This window comes from Oncorhynchus mykiss, chromosome 1 (assembly GCF_057628025.1).
Source record: "Oncorhynchus mykiss isolate SJ-2025 chromosome 1, ASM5762802v1, whole genome shotgun sequence".
NCBI lineage: Eukaryota > Metazoa > Chordata > Actinopteri > Salmoniformes > Salmonidae > Oncorhynchus > Oncorhynchus mykiss.
In genome coordinates, this window is record NC_143022.1 from 84,849,061 (window position 1) to 84,869,481 (window position 20,421).

At 46.8% G+C, this 20,421-nt stretch overlaps 1 protein-coding gene across 1 annotated transcript in view; it reads right to left on the bottom strand.

Annotated features, from left to right (window-relative positions):
* Nucleotides 1-1,085: 1,085 nt before the first annotated feature.
* LOC110530466 (SPARC (osteonectin), cwcv and kazal like domains proteoglycan 2) overlaps nt 1,086-20,421 on the bottom strand; it is a 78,557-nt gene continuing 59,221 nt past the window's right edge. The window contains exons 3-10 of the mRNA XM_036986874.2: nt 14,869-14,983; nt 12,327-12,432; nt 11,229-11,340; nt 10,959-11,096; nt 9,762-9,980; nt 9,025-9,087; nt 3,911-4,048; nt 1,086-1,345 (exon numbers count right to left, since the gene is read on the bottom strand). Of these exons, the coding sequence (XP_036842769.1) occupies nt 1,209-1,345; nt 3,911-4,048; nt 9,025-9,087; nt 9,762-9,980; nt 10,959-11,096; nt 11,229-11,340; nt 12,327-12,432; nt 14,869-14,983 (1,028 nt within the window). The 3' untranslated portion in view covers nt 1,086-1,208. The remainder of the gene's footprint in view (nt 1,346-3,910; nt 4,049-9,024; nt 9,088-9,761; nt 9,981-10,958; nt 11,097-11,228; nt 11,341-12,326; nt 12,433-14,868; nt 14,984-20,421) is intronic.

Consider the following 20,421-nt stretch of genomic DNA (forward strand, 5'->3'; position numbering starts at 1 on the left):
CGTCCCCACCTCCTCCTCTCCAACCCCCCACCGTCCCCACCTCCTCCTCTCCAACCCCCCACCGCCCTCCCTCCACTTCTCCAACCACCCCCCCCCTCTCCAACCCCCCACCGTCCCCACCCTCCTCTCCAACCCCCCACCGTCTCCTCTCCAACCCCCTCCTCTCCAACCCCCCACCGTCCCCACCTCCTCCTCTCCAACGCCCCCACCTCCTCTCCAACCCCCTACCCTCCAGTCTAACCCCCCGTCTCCACCTCCTCCCCTCCAACCCCCCACCGTCCCCACCTCCTCCCCTCCAACCCCCCACCGTCCCCACCTCCTCCTCTCCAACCCCCCACCGTCCCCACCTCCTCCTCTCCAACCCCCCATCGTCCCCACCTCTTCTCCAACCCCCCACAGTCCCCACCCTCCTCTCCAACCCCCCCACCGTTCCCACCCTCTTCTCCAACCACCCAACCCCCCACTCTCCTCTTCTCCAACCACCCAACCCTCCTCTTCTCCAACCACCCACCGCACCCACCCCGCTTCTCCAACCCCCCACATCCCTCTTCTCCAACCCACCACCCCTCCTCTTCTCCAACCCACCCCTCCTCTTCTTCAACCCCCCCCACCGCCCCACCCTCCTCTCCTTCAACCCCCCACCGCCCCACCCTCCTCTCCTTCAACCCCTCACCGTCCCCACCGTCTCCCCTTCAACCCCCCACCGTCCCCACCGTCTCCCCTCCAACCCCCCACCGTCCCCACCTCCTCCTCTCCAACCCCCCACCGTCCCCACCTCTTCTCCAACCCCCCACAGTCCACCTCTTCTCCAACCCCCCACAGTCCCCACCCAGCTCTCCAACCCCCCCACCGTTCCCACCCTCCTCTTCTCCAACCCCCCACCCTCCTCTTCTCCAACCACCCAACCCCCCACCGTCCCCACCCTCTCCAACCACCCACCGCACCCACCCCGCTTCTCCAACCCCCCACATCCCTCTTCTCCAACCCACCACCCCTCCTCTTCTCCAACCCACCACCCCTCCCTCCTCTTCTCCAAACAATTTTTTCAATTGTGTCCATCTCTTCAGGTTTCCAGGATCATTATGGGTGTGGATGTGTGTGTGTGTGTGTGTGTGTGTGTGTGTGTGTGTGTGTGTGTGTGTGTGAGAGAGAGAGAAGTTGAGATGCTCCGGTAGTAATGTTGGACTAGCTAGACTTCATTGTTTTCTTCACCAAATATATCCTTCATCATCTGCCTCTCCCACCTCTCCTTCCTCCTCCTCTGCATTCTCCTCCGCTTCTTTATCTTCCTCATCCTCCCATCCGACCCCACTGCCAAAATCACCTGAATATGCCACCGCGTCATCTGGAGAAAAGAGAGAGAGAGAGAGGTGAACTAAAGGGCATGTGTTTGACGTTGTCTGTGTTTTAATGGCTGTTTCTGAACCCTGCCACAGGAACCATTCTAATCAGCAGCAGGTTCCGTCCAGCCAGACAACCATTTTATCTTGAAATACTTCTCACAGCGACAAGCGGTTCTTTAGAGTGCAAATAATCCCTGACTTGAATGTGGCACTGCATATACTCACTTCTTAATCCCCACTGATGCATATCAAAGTAGTGTAGTGGAGGTATATGACTTATTCATTTTCATAATTTAGCAGATGCTCTTATCCAGAGCGACTTACAGGAGCAATTGAGGATAAGTGCCTTGCTCAAGGGCACATCAACCAATTTTTCAGCTAGTCGGCTTGGGGATTCAAAACAGTGACCTTTCGGCTACTGGCCCAACGCTCTTAACCACTAGGCTACCTGCCGCCCCAATTAGCCATTATGTAGTAGAATAGAGAAATGATGCACAAAGTAGCGGAATATCATCTGCAGGCAGCAAGAGCGCGCAGCTCACAACTGGTTTTGGCATGGAGCAGCTCACAACTGGTTTTGGCATGGAGCAGCTCACAACTGGTTTTGGCATGGAGCAGCTCACAACTGGTTTTGGCATGGAGCAGCTCACAGAAGAACGTCATCGGTAGCCGGGAAAGACGTTTCAACTTATGATATCTACCAGTAAATGCTAACTATATATATTTTTATTTAACTAGGCAAGTCAGTTAATAACAAATTCTTATTTACAATGACGGCCTACCCCGGCCAAACCTGGACGACGCTGGGCCAATTGTGCACCGCCCTATGGGACTTCCAATCACGGACGGATGTGATACGGCCTGGATTTGAACCAGGGACTGTAGTGATGCCTCTTGCACTGAGATGCTGCGCCACTCGGGAGTCTCAGGCAATAATGTGTATGCAAACCAGGTATTGAAAAAGTTTGGTCCGAAGTCTTGGTTAGTAGGCTATTTGTGATGTGCAATTAAGCCATCAGGGGCGTAAGGATGAGTGGGCCTGGGTGGACACAGGCCCACCCACCGGGGAGCCAGGCCCTTCCAGGCCCACCCAATCAGATTGTGCAAAAACTTAAAAATTATACATTATTATTACAAAAAACACAGTTCCACTCACCAGATGATAATTTGAAACAACCCTTTCCTGCAGTCAATTAACAAAAGTGCCCTCTTTGGCCTCATGGGTGGAATGTTATTAATATTATCTCATAATTAATACATATAATATTTTAAACAGATGAAAATCCAGTGTTTCTATGTCAAACAGTTTTGTTGTATGTCAGTCTTCTGTGATGTATATAAAGTGTAATATTGGGAAGCAAACTAAAAATGGAATACATTTCAACTCTATATCTGACATGGTACAGGTGACCTATTTTTTAAAGTCCATAACCACGTGTGTGAGGTGTATACTTTAGTTTCAAAGTAGATTTGTTTAAGACTACCAAGAACCACACTGTGTGTGAGCCTGATTTAGCCCACTGCAGTAAAAGGTTAACTTCTTGTTGAAAGTTATTCTTAAAAAGGGAGAAGCTAACAAATTAGCAACAACATCCTCTTCAATAACACCTGCTGCAGCCGCTGTAAACTAGTCTACAACAAAAGATAGCTAGATAGACCGCGGGAGAACTACTGCGACTGTTGGCTTTTGAGAAGGCAGAAGTTTCCATATGTTTTTTGTAAAAACAGTCCCACCCATTACAAGTCTAAATTGGTTTATTCCACTGTCACTCAAATGTTGCTCTTCAACAGTTGAATGGCAAATGCCTTCTATCTATCTATCTGATGGCTGACTTTGCTAGCTAGATTTTTCTCCCCAGAGAAGACCAAAGAAAAATCCTGATTAGATCTTTTTTCTTTTCAGTTTTAACCCTTTCCAACAAAAACAAGGGATTAAATCAGAACATCATTGAAAATAATAATGTCATAAAAATTATCATTGTTATTATTATTATTTTATAAATCCTTAGCTTTCTCTGAAGGCATAGATGGCCCTCATAGTTCCCCACTGTGTTTGGGTTAGTAATAGTGGCTCTATTTTCCCTCAGCATGAATTTTTTCACCATTCTGAAATGTCCAAAGAATCCAGATGTTGTTCTGAAATATGAACACAGAAATACTGGACATTTTGAACTCTTATTATGGTGGTGATTTTACAAAATGAAAATCATGGTCTTGAATTGGACTCGCATTTTTCTGGTCTCTGTCTTGATTCAGTTTCAGACCCCTTGTCCCCCTCCCAGTCTTGGTCTTGCCCCAGACTCGATTTGCTCCGGTCTTGGTCTTGAATCGGTCTCGCTTTAGGTGATCTTGAACACAACACTGCGAATTACTGTAAGTTGTTCTGGAAAAGAGCGTCTGCTAAATTACTCAAATGTAAAAATAAAATGTATGTGTTGGAGTACAGACTGTATGGGTATCAATACTGATTGTGTGTGGTGGTCTGTAGCCTACTAAGTATGTGCGTTGGGTTCTATACTGAGTGTGTGCCAGGGGGTTTCAGAAATTGAACCCCGATTGTCTCTTACCACAGTCGGGGTTGCCATGGATTCTGGAGCTGGCTAGTTCCCCTCCCTGTTGGTCGACACACCAGCATTCTCCCCTGGCCTGATCACACTGCAGCTTCCTGTAGTATCCATCCTCATTACAGCTAGGGATAAACAAGCCTGACACACACAAAGAGGATTTTACATATGGAGGCACACATGTTTTTAGATAGAATACATATATCAAATCAAATGTTATTTGTCACATTTGCCGAATACAACAGGTGTAGGTAGACCTTACCGTGAAATGTTTACTTACAAGCCCTTAACCAACAATGCAGTTCAACAAATAGAGTTAAGAAAATGTTTACTAAATAAACTAAAGTAACACAATAAAATAACAATAACGAGGCTATATACAGGGGGTAACGGTACCGAGGCTATATACAGGGGGTACCGGTACTGAGTCAGTGTGCGGGGGTACAGGTTGTTGTTTGTGATGTTAAATTATCATAGCCTACTATGTTACAGTTAAAATGATTAGTGTTTGTATTACAGACTATTAATTATCCTATAGTTTGATTAATTTAAGAAAACATTTAGTTGTTTGTTTTAGAAGATAGGGAAAAAAGCTAATTGTCACATGACTGTAGAAAGGAACTGCAGTTTTGGATCTTGATAGTCAAACAATAGACCTGCAAATCACTGGGATGCTAATAACCCCAAGATGTTGTACAAATAGAGCACCCTTTTCCTCAGCAGTCATTCCTTTCTGAGGAGGTCCCCAAGAAGGAGCTACAATGGAACCTAACTTTGGAACCCAAGTTTGTCCTCTGTGCTTGGAAACAGAATCCTGGTGCATGGGGGCTACGCTTACAGAAAATAACGAGATATGGCTAACAAATCTTTCTGTAAAGGTACAGAGTACAGTTCGTACTCGTGCCGTCCTCACTGACGGGGTTGTTGGGAGACCACAACCACATCCCGGACGGAAAGCAGATAGCAGTCCGACATGTACTGAACAACATGAAGAGGAGGAGTTTGGAGACCATGGAAAGCACACTGCACGTTTTGGAGTCTGCTACACCGGCCATGTCAGATGCTGTCAGGCATTATTTGCCCTCGGAATAGAACTTACAAATCAGTATACAGAGGCACAGGCAAAAGAAGACAAGCAGACGCAGGTTCCGGCTACAGTCCCTGGGAACCATGGCACGGCAGCTGGTGGTGACCAGGTTGGACCTGCAACTCTCCCCAATCCTGTCACTCCTGAAGTGGATCCAGTCATCCCTCAGATGAGGAGCATGACGGGGGGGAGGCCCGGCAACCCTCTCCAACCTGGTCATACCTGAGATCTACCATACTACGCATTGTGGAGAGCTGTTTCTTCAGCATGACAGTGGGCCAAACCCAGACAGCCGAAGAAGAGCACTGGAATATTGCAACAAGGTTGATGACAACAGCAAATGGGTGTCTTAACATGTTTCTATCTTTTGATTACAGAAATGTGGAACTACTACGATACTGTCCTGAAGGACATGGGGAAGACCAATAACGTCACAAAGGGATGGTTGGTGTCAGTCGTTTGTGGGGCGTCTTACCGATACCACAGTGACACAAACCACAATTTGCCAGTTCCTCGACGCCTTGCAACTACAACAACATAGGAAGTCACTACAGAGGGAGCAGGAACTCGCTAGTGTTCTATAGGCACGGACGTTGCCCCGCGTGCACAGCCGCCAGCAAGAGTTGATGCGACTCGTGGAGGACTACCAGAATAAACCACTTTAGGAGTATCTGAGAGGCATCGCCACCTTCAACAACACTGGAAAATGTCTGCTATGCAACACTTATGAGAACAGAGAGTACGTCTAAACTGTCACACCTCACCATAGCACTGCCCAGGTTCTTACGGCATTGTTAATTCATGTCCTTTTTTTGTTGTTATTTGCCTTCTTTGTGCTTATTATTTTATATATTATATATATTTTGTTGGAGAACCAGGCTATTTGTGAATTATGGTTTTGCTTCATTCATTCTTTTGAGTCAAGAGATACATATTTAAAAAGCATTTGAATTGATGTGTTTATGTTATCATATATACTTAATTGGACTTACATAGGCCAGTAAGCTATACGTTCTGGCCAACCATCATACCTAATCACGGTCAGTGTAAGTGTCGTACAGCTTAAATGATACTGTATGTATGCAGCATTTGTTTTCTGCAGACAATTTCAAATGTCATAAGCCATGAATACAAAATATATTTATTGAGAAGGTATAGGATAGAGGGGAATAACTGTGTAGACAGCACCATAGAAATAGAATGGCAATGTAATTCTAATATTCTATGGTCAGCATACTACTGCTGCACCAAGGGGCTACTGCTGCACCAAGGGGCTGCTGCTGCACCAAGGGGCTGCTGCTGCACCAAGGGGCTGCTGCTGCACCAAAGGGCTGCTGCTGCACAAAGGGGCTGCTGCTGCACCAAGGGGCTACTGCTGCACTAAGGGGCTACTGCTGCACCAAGGGGCTGCTGCTGCACCAAGGGGCTACTGCTGCACCAAGGGGCTGCTGCTGCACCAAGGGGCTACTGCTGCACAAAGGGGCTACTGCTGCACCAAGGGGCTACTGCTGCACCAAGGGGCTGCTGCTGCACAAAGGGGCTGCTGCTGCACCAAGGGGCTGCTGCTGCACCAAGGGGCTGCTGCTGCACCAAGGGGCTGCTGCTGCACCAAGGGGCTGCTGCTGCACCAAGGGGCTACTGCTGCACCAAGGGGCTGCTGCTGCACAAAGGGGCTGCTGCTGCACCAAGGGGCTGCTGCTGCACCAAGGGGCTGCTGCTGCACCAAGGGGCTGCTGCTGCACCAAGGGGCTGCTGCTGCACCAAGGGGCTGCTGCTGCACCAAGGGGCTACTGCTGCACCAAGGGGCTGCTGCTGCACAAAGGGGCTGCTGCTGCACCAAGGGGCTGCTGCACCAAGGGGCTGCTGCTGCACCAAGGGGCTGCTGCTGCACCAAGGGGCTGCTGCTGCACTAAGGGGCTACTGCTGCACCAAGGGGCTGCTGCTGCACCAAGGGGCTGCTGCTGCACCAAGGGGCTGCTGCTGCACAAAGGGGCTGCTGCACCAAGGGGCTGCTGCTGCACCAAGGGGCTGCTGCTGCACCAAGGGGCTGCTGCTGCACCAAGGGGCTGCTGCACCAAGGGACTACTGCTGCACCAAGGGGCTGCTGCTGCACCAAGGGGCTGCTGCTGCACCAAGGGGCTGCTGCACCAAGGGGCTACTGCTGCACCAAGGGGCTACTGCTGCACTAAGGGGCTACTGCTGCACCAAGGGGCTGCTGCTGCACTAAGGGGCTGCTGCTGCACCAAGGGGCTACTGCTGCACCAAGGGGCTACTGCTGCACCAAGGGGCTGGCTAATAACTAGAGAACAAGGACACACGTGCTATGAATCTGGACTAGTTCACCTTTACAAGGTTACGGAGACTTAAGCCCTGACACCTTAGAATATATCAGCATCTATCTGTAGGCTATGATAATATAAGATACGCACCACTATTTTATCGGCATCCTACTGAGGATCAGAAAAGGGATGAAATCGGGATAGAATGTCATAGGACTTCTATATCTAAGTACATGCAGAATAAGGTGAAAAATATATGTTAACCCTTTACACTCGTACCTGTATACTGGTTGAAAATGGCAGATTTGGGCACTAATAATCTCCTAAATTGGAACGTAGTGGCTGTACAGTAACATGCTATACATGACGTCAGAGCTCAGGGTTTCCGCTACACAGCTCTGTATGGGTTTTGACTGACAGATATTCTGAACTTGAGCACCATGCAACAAGATGTGCCCTCCATCCCTTCCGGTAATTGGACAACTTTTAACAGAAAAATTAAGTCTGAGTTAGGGAAATGCTGCAAATTAAAATGACTCGATGTATTTTGACAGATGAGATGTTGAGGATTATAATCAATACAGCTATGATGTCATACAAACAAGCCAAACACCCGTGAGTCCAAATGTGTACTTCACATTCTATATCATAAAACTCATGTGATATACAGTGTCAACGTTTATGATCACTATGTTTGATGTACAGTTACAAGATGACATAGTTTCATACCCTGGGTTGTTCAACAGAATGAGCCTGTTTGTCTGTTGTGAAGAACAGTTTACACAGACGACGCATCTGAATGCTCTCATGACTCCATTCTATGTACACCAAAATTACAATCTGCTTCTCTGAATTGCCTTGTGAAAGCAATAGAACAAGCTTTCATGCCCACCTGACCCAGATTGTGATTGATATTGGACTGTTTTTCCGATTGCGTAAACAACAACAGTAATTCTGTGATGGTGGGGATGCAGGGCTGTGTTCCAAATACAACAACTACAAGTGTGTTGCTCTAGTTCCTCAACGGAACAGCTAAGAGAGCTCAAAACAAACACCTTATAGTTGAAGACTGAGTCATAAAAGTGCATTGAAGTGACTTAGGAACTGTGTACACTTTGGAGAGGTGTGTAGCCACTTGGGAACACCAGTTAGCCCTCTCACTCAGACCCTTGTCATTGTTTTGTCTTATCATGTTACTGAATGTATCCCAGAGTATTTTCCGACAAATGCGGCGAAAATCAACAGTGTAATGATTGGATCCAGTGTCAGGTGAACGGTTGTGCTTTGGTCTAAACATTTCCCCATTATCTCCAAACTGTTACCTTTTAAATCACTACCATGGTTATGCATATGCTTTTCATATTTCTTCTGTAAGAAGCATTTAAATGTATTCCTATCCATGTAGGACCATTTCCATGAGTGTAAAGGGTTAATGTAAACAATGCTGCATTGGGGCAAATTCAAAATCACATGATTTCACATTATCACATTAAATTAACATTTTAGCAGACGCACTTATTCAGAGCAATTAGGGTTAAGTGCCTTGCTCAAGGGCACATCAGATTCTTCACCTAGTCAGCTCGGGGATTCAAACCAACGACCTTTCAGTTATTGGCCCAACGCTCTTAACCGCTAGGTTACCTGCTATCACGTGATCATGTGAAATTCCGTAAGGGGTATGCTCACTCAAAGCCCTCATGCACGTCTGGGAAATGTCAATCATGCAGGAACATGTAGCACATAATAAATACCTAGTTTGTTCTTGCCTCCCTCCTGAACTTGGATCCTCTCCAGCTCAGCCAGGCAGGGGGGCTCTGAGGGAGAAACACACCAACGCTTCAGTACATCACTTCGATACACACACACAATTAGCCAAATCGTAGAAAATTCAGATATGCGTAGAAAGTCTGTCAAACATTCACACAAATCTCCCATTGAAATGATACATGATTTATATGCCACTTCAAACTACTGTGTTTCTCAGGTTTCATGGGCTCTGGCCAAAAGTAGTGCACTATTTAGGGCATGTGGTGCCATTTGGGACACATGCAGTGGCTCCAGCCATGGGTCCAGTGGTAAACACAGGTCTTGTCTAGTTTCTGGCCAGCTGCTTGGCTGACAGACACAATCTGTGAGAGCTGTGGGAGGAACCATCCTGGCAACAAGCTACAGTGATGTTGTTACTGCACCACTGTGGCCATTTCCCCACCACTGGGCAACAAAAAACAACTAGGGGAAGACTTACAGTGATGGACTGCGAGAGGGGAGAGAGGGGATAGAGACGAGAGGAGAGAGAGGGGAGATGGGAGAGGGGAGAGGAGAGATAAGAGATAAGACAGAGGGGAGAAGAGAGAGGAGAGAAGAGAGAGGAGAGAAGAGAGAGGGGAGAAGAGAGAGGGGAGAAGAGAGAGAGGGGAGAAGAGAGAGAGGGGAGATAGGAGAGACATCAGCGGACACACAAGCACACCTTTCCCCAAATTATACTCACTCTGTCTCCAGAAGCAGAGGCACCACTCGGCTGTAGAAACCTTCCCGTCCCTGTAGGAGTCACAGGAGTTGAAGAAGGGTCGGATGCAGACCTCATACTTGTCCAGGTTAATGGCTGCCAGCTCGGCCTGGTCCAGATACTGATCACTGTTGGTGTCCAGCTTAGAGAACATCCAGCCTACAGAGTCCTTACAGCTGACCACTACGCTCCTGTCCAGGACTACAGACAGAGAGGGAGATATGATACACATATAGAGACACACGCACAAGCTGGCAAACATACACATGTTCAGACACACACACGCAAGCACACACATGTTGAGATACACACGCACATGCAAGCACACACACACCCACAGTGAAAAGGGGAGAGGAGGAATGAGTTATAACCCACACAGACATATCAAATATTCATAACAGTGGTAGAGGTCAAGATTATAGTAACTCCAAATATCCTTAGGAAAATAAATGAGAATATACACAATGTTGCATCTGATATGATGCTGGTCCTATTTAACTCTTCCCTGATGCAGTGCTGGTCTATTTAACTCTTACTTGATTTTCTATTGTTTATGTTATTTTTATTTAACCTTTATTTAACTAGGCAAGTCAGTGCTGACCTTAATGAACTCTTACCTGATGCAGTGCTGGCCCTATGTAACTCTTACCTGATGCAGTGCTGGCCCTATTAAATTCTTACCTGATGCAGTGCTGGCCCTATTAAATTCTTACCTGATCCAGTGCTGGCCCTATTTAACTCTTACCTGATCCAGTGCTGGCCCTATTTAACTATTACCTGATGCAGTGCTGGCCCTATTTAACTCTTACTTGATGCAGTGCTGGCCCTATGTAACTCTTACTTGATGCAGTGCTGGCCCTATGTAACTCTTACTTGATGCAGTGCTGGCCCTATGTAACTCTTACTTGATGCAGTGCTGGCCCTATGTAACTCTTACTTGATGCAGTGCTGGCCCTATTGAACTCTTACCTGATGCAGTGCTGGCCTTATACTAACTCTACTGTACTGTCTGTTAACTTTATTGAGACAGTTATGAAATGACAGAGAAGGTGGGATAACCTTTTAAAGTGTTGGAGCGTAGTTTGAACCACGACCTGCAGTTGGGAGAGGAGTATACCTGTCTCAGCTGGGAGTGTTGCTGGTAGATCACAGATTCTGAACCATCTACCTCTTTCTTACCTGATCCAGAGGTAGCCTCTGCTGTGTTACTGGCTCCAGTCCTGCTGTTGTTGTTCAGCTTGGCATTGCCCTGCAGCAGCTGGAACCATTCCCTCAGTCTGTCCCCCAGATCAGACAGGTCCTGCCCTGTACAACTCTCTATGGGGGGGGGGGGGGAGAGAGAGGTAGGGATAGAGGGAGAGAGAGAGTGAGAGAGAAAGTTATTGTATAGCACTGCAGTTTGTGTGTGTGTGTGTGTGTGTGTGTGTGTGTGTGGTTGTGTGTACTCACCATGCTTGACCTCTGTCTCTTTGGTTGGGGTCGCGGTTGGACAGGGACAAAGTCCTGAACACTTCGTAGTCAACTCCTTCCCTGTGAGGCACGCCTGCTGCTCCAATTTACACTACAACACACACACACACGCACACCTCTTATCAGGCTATGTATCTCTGTGTTTTGTGTTTATTATCAGTGAATTACAACACGGCTGTAATGTTGTTGTGTCTCTTGGATCTAGAGCTTGTACATAATGCTTCAGATACAGTAAGAAGTTAACAGTGTGGACAGCCTCCAGAGATATACAGATATAGTTAGAGGTTAACAGTGTGGACAGCCTCCAGAGATATACAGATTATAGGTTAACAGTGTGGACGGCCTCCAGAAATATACAGATACAGTAAGCGGTTAACAGTGTGGACGGCCTCCAGAGATATACAGATATAGTTAGAGGGTAACAGTGTGGACGGCCTCCAGAGATATACAGATATAGTTAGAGGGTAACAGTGTGGACAGCCTCCAGAGATATACAGATATAGTTAGAGGGTAACAGTGTGGACGGCCTCCAGAGATATACAGATATAGTTAGAGGGTAACAGTGTGGACGGCCTCCAGAGATATACAGATATAGTTAGAGGGTAACAGTGTGGACAGCCTCCAGAGATATACAGATATAGTTAGAGGGTAACAGTGTGGACGGCCTCCAGAGATATACAGATATAGTTAGAGGGTAACAGTGTGGACGGCCTCCAGAGATATACAGATATAGTTAGAGGGTAACAGTGTGGACGGCCTCCATAGATATAGACAACACAAAGACAAAGGGCTGTGATAAATAGCAACTGAGGACCAGAGGGATGTTGTGGTGATGCATCTTTCCCATGTGTTTCTATTGATTTATGCTTTATCTTCTCTGACCTTGTTGAGAATGATGTTTGGAAAAGTGAAATTAAATGACTAAGTTCGATTCATATAAAGGCTCATTTGAGATAAATATAAGAACATTTTGACTTGTCACTTTGTGTGTGTGTGTGTGTGTGTGTGTGTGTGTGTGTGTGTGTGTGTGTGTGTGTGTGTGTGTGTGTGTGTGTGTGTGTGTGTGTGTTGCTGTACCTGGGAGGCGTAGTTGTGTCCGTCAGAGCCACACACAGGACCAGAGGAGGAGAAAGGACAGGGCTGACATCCTCCTTCAGGAGACCTCAGGGCAGGCTGCTTCAGTCTACAGAGCGTGCGCGCACAAACACACGCACCACACACACGGTATTTGAGCAGGCTGCTTTACTTAAGACACAGAGGACAAAGAGGTTCTGCTTCCAATGGCTTGGTGGCAGCAGTAATGTATACTGAACAAAAATATAAATGCAACATACAACAATTACTGAGTTACAGTTCATATAAGGAAATCAGTCAATTGAAATAAATAAATTAGGCCCTAATCTGTGGATTTCATATGACTGGGCAGTAACACAGCAGAGGGTACCTCTGGATCATGTAAGAGGTAGATGGTACAGGTTCAGAGTCTGTGATCTAGTAGTAACACCCACTGGGGAGATAGGCCCAGCCAATCAGAATTAGTTTTCCCCACAAAAGGGATTTATTACAGACAGAAATACTCCTAAGTTTCACCAGCTGTCCGGGTCGCTGGTCTCAGACGATCTCGTAAGTGAAGAAGCCGGATATCAAAGTCGTGGGCTGGCGTGGTTACACATTGTCTGCGGTTGTGAGGCCGGTTGGACAAACTGCCAAATTCTCTAAAACGATGATTTGGCATGCTGACTGTAGGAATGTCCACCAGAGCTGTTGCCAGAGAATTTAATGTTAATTGCTCTACCATAAACTGAGGCGGGTTATGGTAGAGAAATTAACATTAAATACTCTGGCAACAGCTCTGGTGGACATTCCTGCAGTCAGCATGGCAATTGCACACTCCCTCAAAACTTGAGACATCTCTGGCATTGTGTTGTGTGTCAAAACTGCAGATTTTAGAGTGGCCTTTTATTGTCCCCAGCACAAGGTGCACCTGTGTAATGATCATGTTGTTTAACTTCTTGGTGACAGGGGGCAGTATTTTCACATCCGGATGAAATGCATGCCCAAATTCAACTGCCTGCTAATCATCTCCAGAAGATAATATATGCATATTATTAGTATACTTGGATAGAAAACACTCTGAAGTTTCTAAAACTGTTTGAATCATGTCTGTGAGTATAACAGAACTTATTTAGCAGGAGAAACCCAGAGGACAAACCATTCAGATTTTTTTTTGAGACCACTCTCTTTTCAATGGATTTTCATTGGGAATCCAGATTTCTAAGGGACCTTCTTGCAATTCCTATCGCTTCCACTGGATGTCACCAGTCTTTAGAAATTGGTTGAGGTTTTTCCTTTGTGTAATGAAGAAGTACGGCCATCTTGAACGAGGGTCACTTGAAGTGTACTGATAGATAGAGGCGCATGACCAGAAAAGCTAGCTACATTTTGTTTTCCTCCTGTATTGAACACAGATCATCCCGTCTTCAATTTGATTGATTATTTACGTTAAAAAATACCTAAAGTTGTATTACAAAAGTAGTTTGAAATGTGTTGGCACGTTTACAGGTAACTTTTGAGATATTTTGTAGTCAGGGTGCGCAAGTTGGAACCGGTGTTTTTCTGGATCAAACGCGCCAAATAAATTGACATTTTGGATATATATGGACGGAATTAATCGAACAAAATACAATTTGTGATGTTTATGGGACATATTGGAGTGCCAACAAAAGAAGCTTGTCAAAGTTAAGGCATGGTTTATATTTTTATTTCTGCTTTTTGTGTCGCGCCTGCAGGGTTGAAATATGCTTTATCTCTTTGTTTAAGGAGGTGCTACCCTCAGATAATAGCATCGTTTGCTTTTGCCAAAAAGCCTTTTTGAAATCTGACATGTTGGCTAGCGTCCCACCTGGCTTATCTTGGTAAAGGAGAAATGCTTACTAACAGGAATGTAAACAAATTTCTGCACAAAATTTGAGAACATTTCTGGGATATTTTATTTCAGCTCATGAAACATGGGACCAACACTTTAGATGTTGCATTTATATTTTTGTTCAATGTTCTTCACACTAGCAACATTACAGTGAATTGTGTTGGGGACATCACTTCGGCTTCGATATTCATCTCAGAATAAATCTATATATTTGTATTATTTTTTGTGAAAGCTTGTGTTGTGATAATGTAGTTTGATGGAGGTTTTCTACCTGTTAACACATCCACAGACATGTCCTGAGGATCCATCCACAGGATCCTATCACAACAACCACAGGGTATTTATAGAGCTAGCGACGGACAGTACCAGTACAGTACACCTACAGGTGTTTAATCATCTGTCTGCAGCACAGGAGGTTGGTGGCTCCTTAATTGGGGAGGACGGGCTCGTGGTAATGGCTGGAGTGTCACTCCGTTCCAGCCATTATTATGAGCCGTCCTCCCCTCAGCAGCCTCCTGTGGTCTGCAACACAGCAGTATCATTAAACATCAAGCTGTAATGAGGGGGAGATTAATTAAGAAAACACACTTTACTGTTAGGGAGCTAACCGTAGAAAAATAATTTAATTCACTAACCTTCGCAACCTTAGAATTACCATTGAATGGGGTGTGAGACCAATCTACACACACTCACCTGTGCTCGAGCTTCTTGCGGTTGACACACACAGCCCTCTGGTATCCCTGGGCGATACACACCTTGTTTCGGCTACACTTCACCTTCTGACAGGGGTCTTTGGTGGTGTCAACATCTGTGTAAAGACAAGGAGATGTCATTTCCATCGCTATTCACATGGCCATAACACATCTGGACAAGAGGAACACTTGTGAGAATGCTGTTCATTGACTACAGTTCAGCATTCCACACTAATGTTTCCTCCAAGCTCAGAGCCCTGGGTCTGGACACCACCCTCTGCAACTGGATCCTGGACTTCCTGACGGGCACACTCTTAGAAAAAAGGGTTCCAAAACGGTTCTGTGGCTGTCCCCATAGAAGAAACCTTTTTGGTTCCAGGTAGAACTCTCTGTGGAAATGGTTATACATGGAACCCCAAAGGGTTCTATCTGGAACCAAAAGGGTTCAAAGGGTTCTCTCTTCAGCTGAATAACTCTTTTTGGTTCTAGACTGCGTGGCTTTGCACGACACCAACTCCATCATCAGGTTGCACTCACACCTGCTTGCTGCCATTCCTGAACAAGCTCTGTACTGGTGGTGCCCCGATCCTGCAGCTGAATCAACTTTAGGAGACGGTCCTGGCACTTGCTGGTCTTTCTCAGGCACCCTGAAGCCTTCTTCACAACAATTGAACTGCTCTCCTTGAAGTTCTTGATGATCCGATAAATGGTTGATTTAGGTGCAATCTTACTGGCAGCAATATCCTTGCCTGTGAAGCCCTTTTTGTGCAAAGCAATGATGACGGCAGGTGTTTCCTTGCAGGTAACCATGGTTGACAGAGGAAGCACAATGATTCCAAGCACCACCCTCCTTTTGAAGCCTTGTCCTCGTCAACACTCACACCTGTGTTAACGAGAGAATCACTAACATGATATCAGCTGGTCCTTTTGTGGCAGGGCTGAAATGCAGTGGAAAAGTTTTTGGGGGATTCAGTTCATTTGCATGGCAAAGAGGGACTTTGCAATTAATTGCAATTCATCTGATCACTCTTCATAACATTCTGGAGTAAATGCAAATTGCCATCATTCAAGAACATTTATATTTGTGTCATTCTCAAAACTTTTGGCCACGACTGTATATGTAAATACAAGATTAAATCAAGAATAGTCTGATGGGTGACAATATTAGCCTATCACTTGTGAATTATATTATCACTTGTGATAAGAAACAATGCCTTTTTTTTTGCAACTTTTTCTAATGATAGTCGCACACCTCATGTGGCCTAGCCCATAGGCCTATATGTTTTGGTAAAGTTCGTATCACAACTAAAGTAGCCAAATAACACATTAATCCACTTTACAAGGGGTGTAGAGCCTAACATAAGCAGTATGTGAGTTTCAAGTTTGGGGAAGATCATTTTCACCATAAAAATGCACCTTTATAATAAATGCATTACATGCATAATTGCATTTGTGGTCACTTTTGATAACGGTGTGGAACATTCACACTTATAGCCAATGGAACATTCACACTTATAGCCTACTACCATGTGCGCATGCTACACTTATAATGTGACGAAATAGCCTAATAGTTTATCAACATTTTAAACTAAATGTTCTGATCTGTTGCGTCAGTCACATTGCGAAAAAGTTTTTTTGATGGTACAACATTGACGAATACGCTGATTCGGTGAGCGAGTTCATTAGAACGTGCGTTGAAGATGTCGTTCCCATAGCAACGATTAAAACATTCCCAAACCAGAAACCGTGGATTGATGGCAGCATTCGAATGAAACTGAAAGCGCGAACCACTGCTTTTAATCAGGGCAAGGTGACCGGAAACATGACCGAATACAAACAGTGTAACTATTCCCTCCGCAAGGTAATCAAACAAGCTAAGCGTCAGTATAGAGACAAAGTAGAATCTCAATTCAACGGCTCAGACACAAGAGGTATGTGGCAGGGTCTACAGTCAATCACGGATTACAAAAAGAAAACCAGCCCAGTCACGGACCAGGATGTCTTGCTCCCAGGCAGACTAAATAACTTTTTTGCCCGCTTTGAGGACAATACAGTGCCACTGACACGGCCCGCAACTAAAACATGCGGACTCTCCTTCACTGCAGCCGACGTGAGGAAAACATTTAAACGTGTCAACCCTCGCAAGGCTGCAGGCCCAGACGGCATCCCCAGCCGCGCCCTCAGAGCATGCGCAGACCAGCTGGCTGGTGTGTTTACGGACATATTCAATCAATCCCTATCCCAGTCTGTTGTTCCCACATGCTTCAAGAGGGCCACCATTGTTCCTGTTCCCAAGAAAGCTAAGGTAACAGAGCTAAACGACTACCGCCCGTAGCACTCACTTCCGTCATCTTGAAGTGCTTTGAGAGACTAGTCAAGGACCATATCACCTCCACCCTACCTGACACCCTAGACCCACTCCAATTTGCTTACCGCCCAAATAGGTCCACAGACGATGCAATCTCAACCACACTGCACACTGCCCTAACCCATCTGGACAAGAGGAATACCTATGTGAGAATGCTGTTCATCGACTACAGCTCGGCATTTAACACCATAGTGCCCTCCAAGCTCGTCATCAAGCTCGAGACCCTGGGTCTCGACCCCGCCCTGTGCAACTGGGTACTGGACTTCCTGACGGGCCGCCCCCAGGTGGTGAGGGTAGGCAACAACATTTCCACCCCGCTGATCCTCAACACTGGGGCCCCACAAGGGTGCGTTCTGAGCCCTCTCCTGTACTCCCTGTTCACCAACGACTGCATGGCCAAGCACGCCTCCAACTCAATCATCAAGTTTGCGGACGACACAACAGTGGTAGGCTTGATTACCAACGACGAGACGGCCTACAGGGAGGAGGTGAGGGCCCTCGGAGTGTGGTGTCAGGAAAATAACCTCACACTCAACGTCAACAAAACTAAGGAGATGATTGTGGACTTCAGGAAACAGCAGAGGGAACATCCCCCTATCCACATTGATGGAACAGTAGTGGAGAGGGTAGTAAGTTTTAAGTTCCTCGGCGTACACATCACAGACAAACTGAATTGGTCCACCCACACAGACAGCATCGTGAAGAAGGCGCAGCAGCGCCTCCTCAACCTCAGGAGTCTGAAGAAATTCGGCTTGTCACCAAAAGCACTCACAAACTTCTACATATGCACAATCGAGAGCATCCTGTCGGGCTGTATCACCGCCTGGTACGGCAACTGCTCCGCCCACAACCGTAAGGCTCTCCAGAGGGTAGTGAGGTCTGCACAATGCATCACCGGGGGCAAACTACCTGCCCTCCATGACACCTACACCACCCAATGTCACAGGAAGGCCATAAAGATCATCAAGGACAACAACCACCCGAGCCACTGCCTCTTCACCCCACTATCATCCAGAAGGCGAGGTCAGTACAGGTGCATCAAAGCTGGGACCGAGAGGCTGAAAAACAGCTTCTATCTCAAGGCCATCAGACTGTTAAACAGCCACCACTAACATTGAGTGGCTGCTGCCAACACACTGACTCAACTCCAGCCACTTTAATAATGGGAATTGATGGGAAATGATGTAAAATATATCACTAGCCACTTTAAACAATGCTACCTAATATAATGTTTACATACCCTACATTATTCATCTCATATGGATATGTATATCCTGTGCTCTATATCATCTACTGCATCTTTATGTAATACATGTATCACTAGCCACTTTGTTTACATACTCATCTCATATGTATATACTGCACTCAATACCATCTACTGTATCTTGCCTATGCCGCTCTGTTCCATCACTCACTCATATATCTTTATGTACATATTCTTTATCCCCTTACACTTGTGTGTATAAGGTAGTAGTTTTGGAATTGTTAGCTAGATTACTTGTTGGTTATTACTGCATTGTCGGAACTAGAAGCACAAGCATTTCGCTACACTCGCATTAACATCTGCTAACCATGTGTATGTGACAAATAAAATTTGATTTGATTTGATTTGATTCTATAGCATCCCACAACTGTCCCAGACTATGTTTGGAATATTTTTTTCTCGCACAGAATAGCATGGGTCACTTGCTGTTCAAGTCACCCACAACACCACTCCCATCCAAAACACCACTCCCGTCCACCTACGGGTATCAGGGAACCACAACGAGGCTATCCAGTTCCCGCTCATCAAGTCCCCTCTGATTCCCGTGGTATTGGGATTCTCCTGGCTCCAACGACCCAATCCCCTCATTAACTGGTCTACTGGTGCCATCATGGGCTGGAGCCCGTTCTGCCACGCCCATTGCCTGAAGTCAGCCCAACCTGCCCCGGGACGTTTTCCTGGGGGCTCGGAAGGTGCCCCAGACCTCTTCCCCATTCCTGCGGAGTACCAGGACCTCCGGGAGGTGTTCAGCAAGGCCCGGACTACGTCGCTTTCGCAGCACCGACCCTATGACTGCGGGATTGACCTTCTCCCTAGCACAACGCCACCCTGGGGACGTCTGTACTCTTTCGGGACCGGAGACCAAGGCTATGGATACCTACATTGGGGACTCCCTAGCACACGGATTAATCCATCACTCTTCCTCTCATGCCGGCGTAGGATTCGTCTTTGTAGAGAAAAAGGACAAGACCCTACTTCTGTGCATTGACTACCGGGGACTCAATGACATTACGGTTAAGAACCGTTACCTGCTACTACTCATCTTCTCGGCCTTCGAGCCACTCCAGGGGGCCACTGTTTTCCAAGCTGGATCTACAGAACGCCTACCACCTGGTGCGGATACGAGAGGGAGACGAGTGGAAGACCACCTTCAACACGGCCAGTGGCCACTACGAGTATCTGGTCATGCCCTTTGGCCTCATCAACGCCCCTGCGGTGTTCCAGGCTCTGGTGAATTATGTTTTCTGCGACATGTTGAACCGGTTCGTCTTCGTCTACATTAATGTCATCCTCGTCTTCTCCCACTCCCCTCAAGAACACGTGCTCCACATCCGGCAGGTCCTTCAACGCCTTCTGGAGAATCAGCTGTTTGTGAAGGTAGAGAAGTATGAGTTCCATCACTCCACCATCCCCTTTCTGGGTTACATCATCTCTGCTGGGAGTGTCCAGATGGATCCCGGGAAGGTGAGAGCAATGATGGATTGGCCTCAGCCTACGTACCAGGATGGAGCTGCAACGTTTCCTGGTGTTCACCAATTTCTATTTCCGCTTTATCCTGGGTTGCTGCACCCTCACTTGGGTTCCACCCCCATTCCATTGGCCAGTCGGAGCGAGCCAACCAGGACCTTGAGACCACCCTGTGCTGCCTGGTCTCCGCCAACCCAACCACTTGGAGCCAGCAGCTTGTGTGGGTTGAATATGTCCGCAACACTCTTCCCTGCTCTGCCATGGGCTTATCTTCCTTCGAGGGTCCCCTGGGGTATCAGCCCCCGCTCTTTCCTGAGCAGGAAGAGGTGGTCGACATCCCTTCTGCCCAGATGTTTGTCCGCCGCTGTAATCGTACCTGGAGGAGAGCCCGGTCGGCCCTCCTCAAGACCACCTCCAGGTATCGACGACAAGCAGATCGCTATCAGACCACGGCT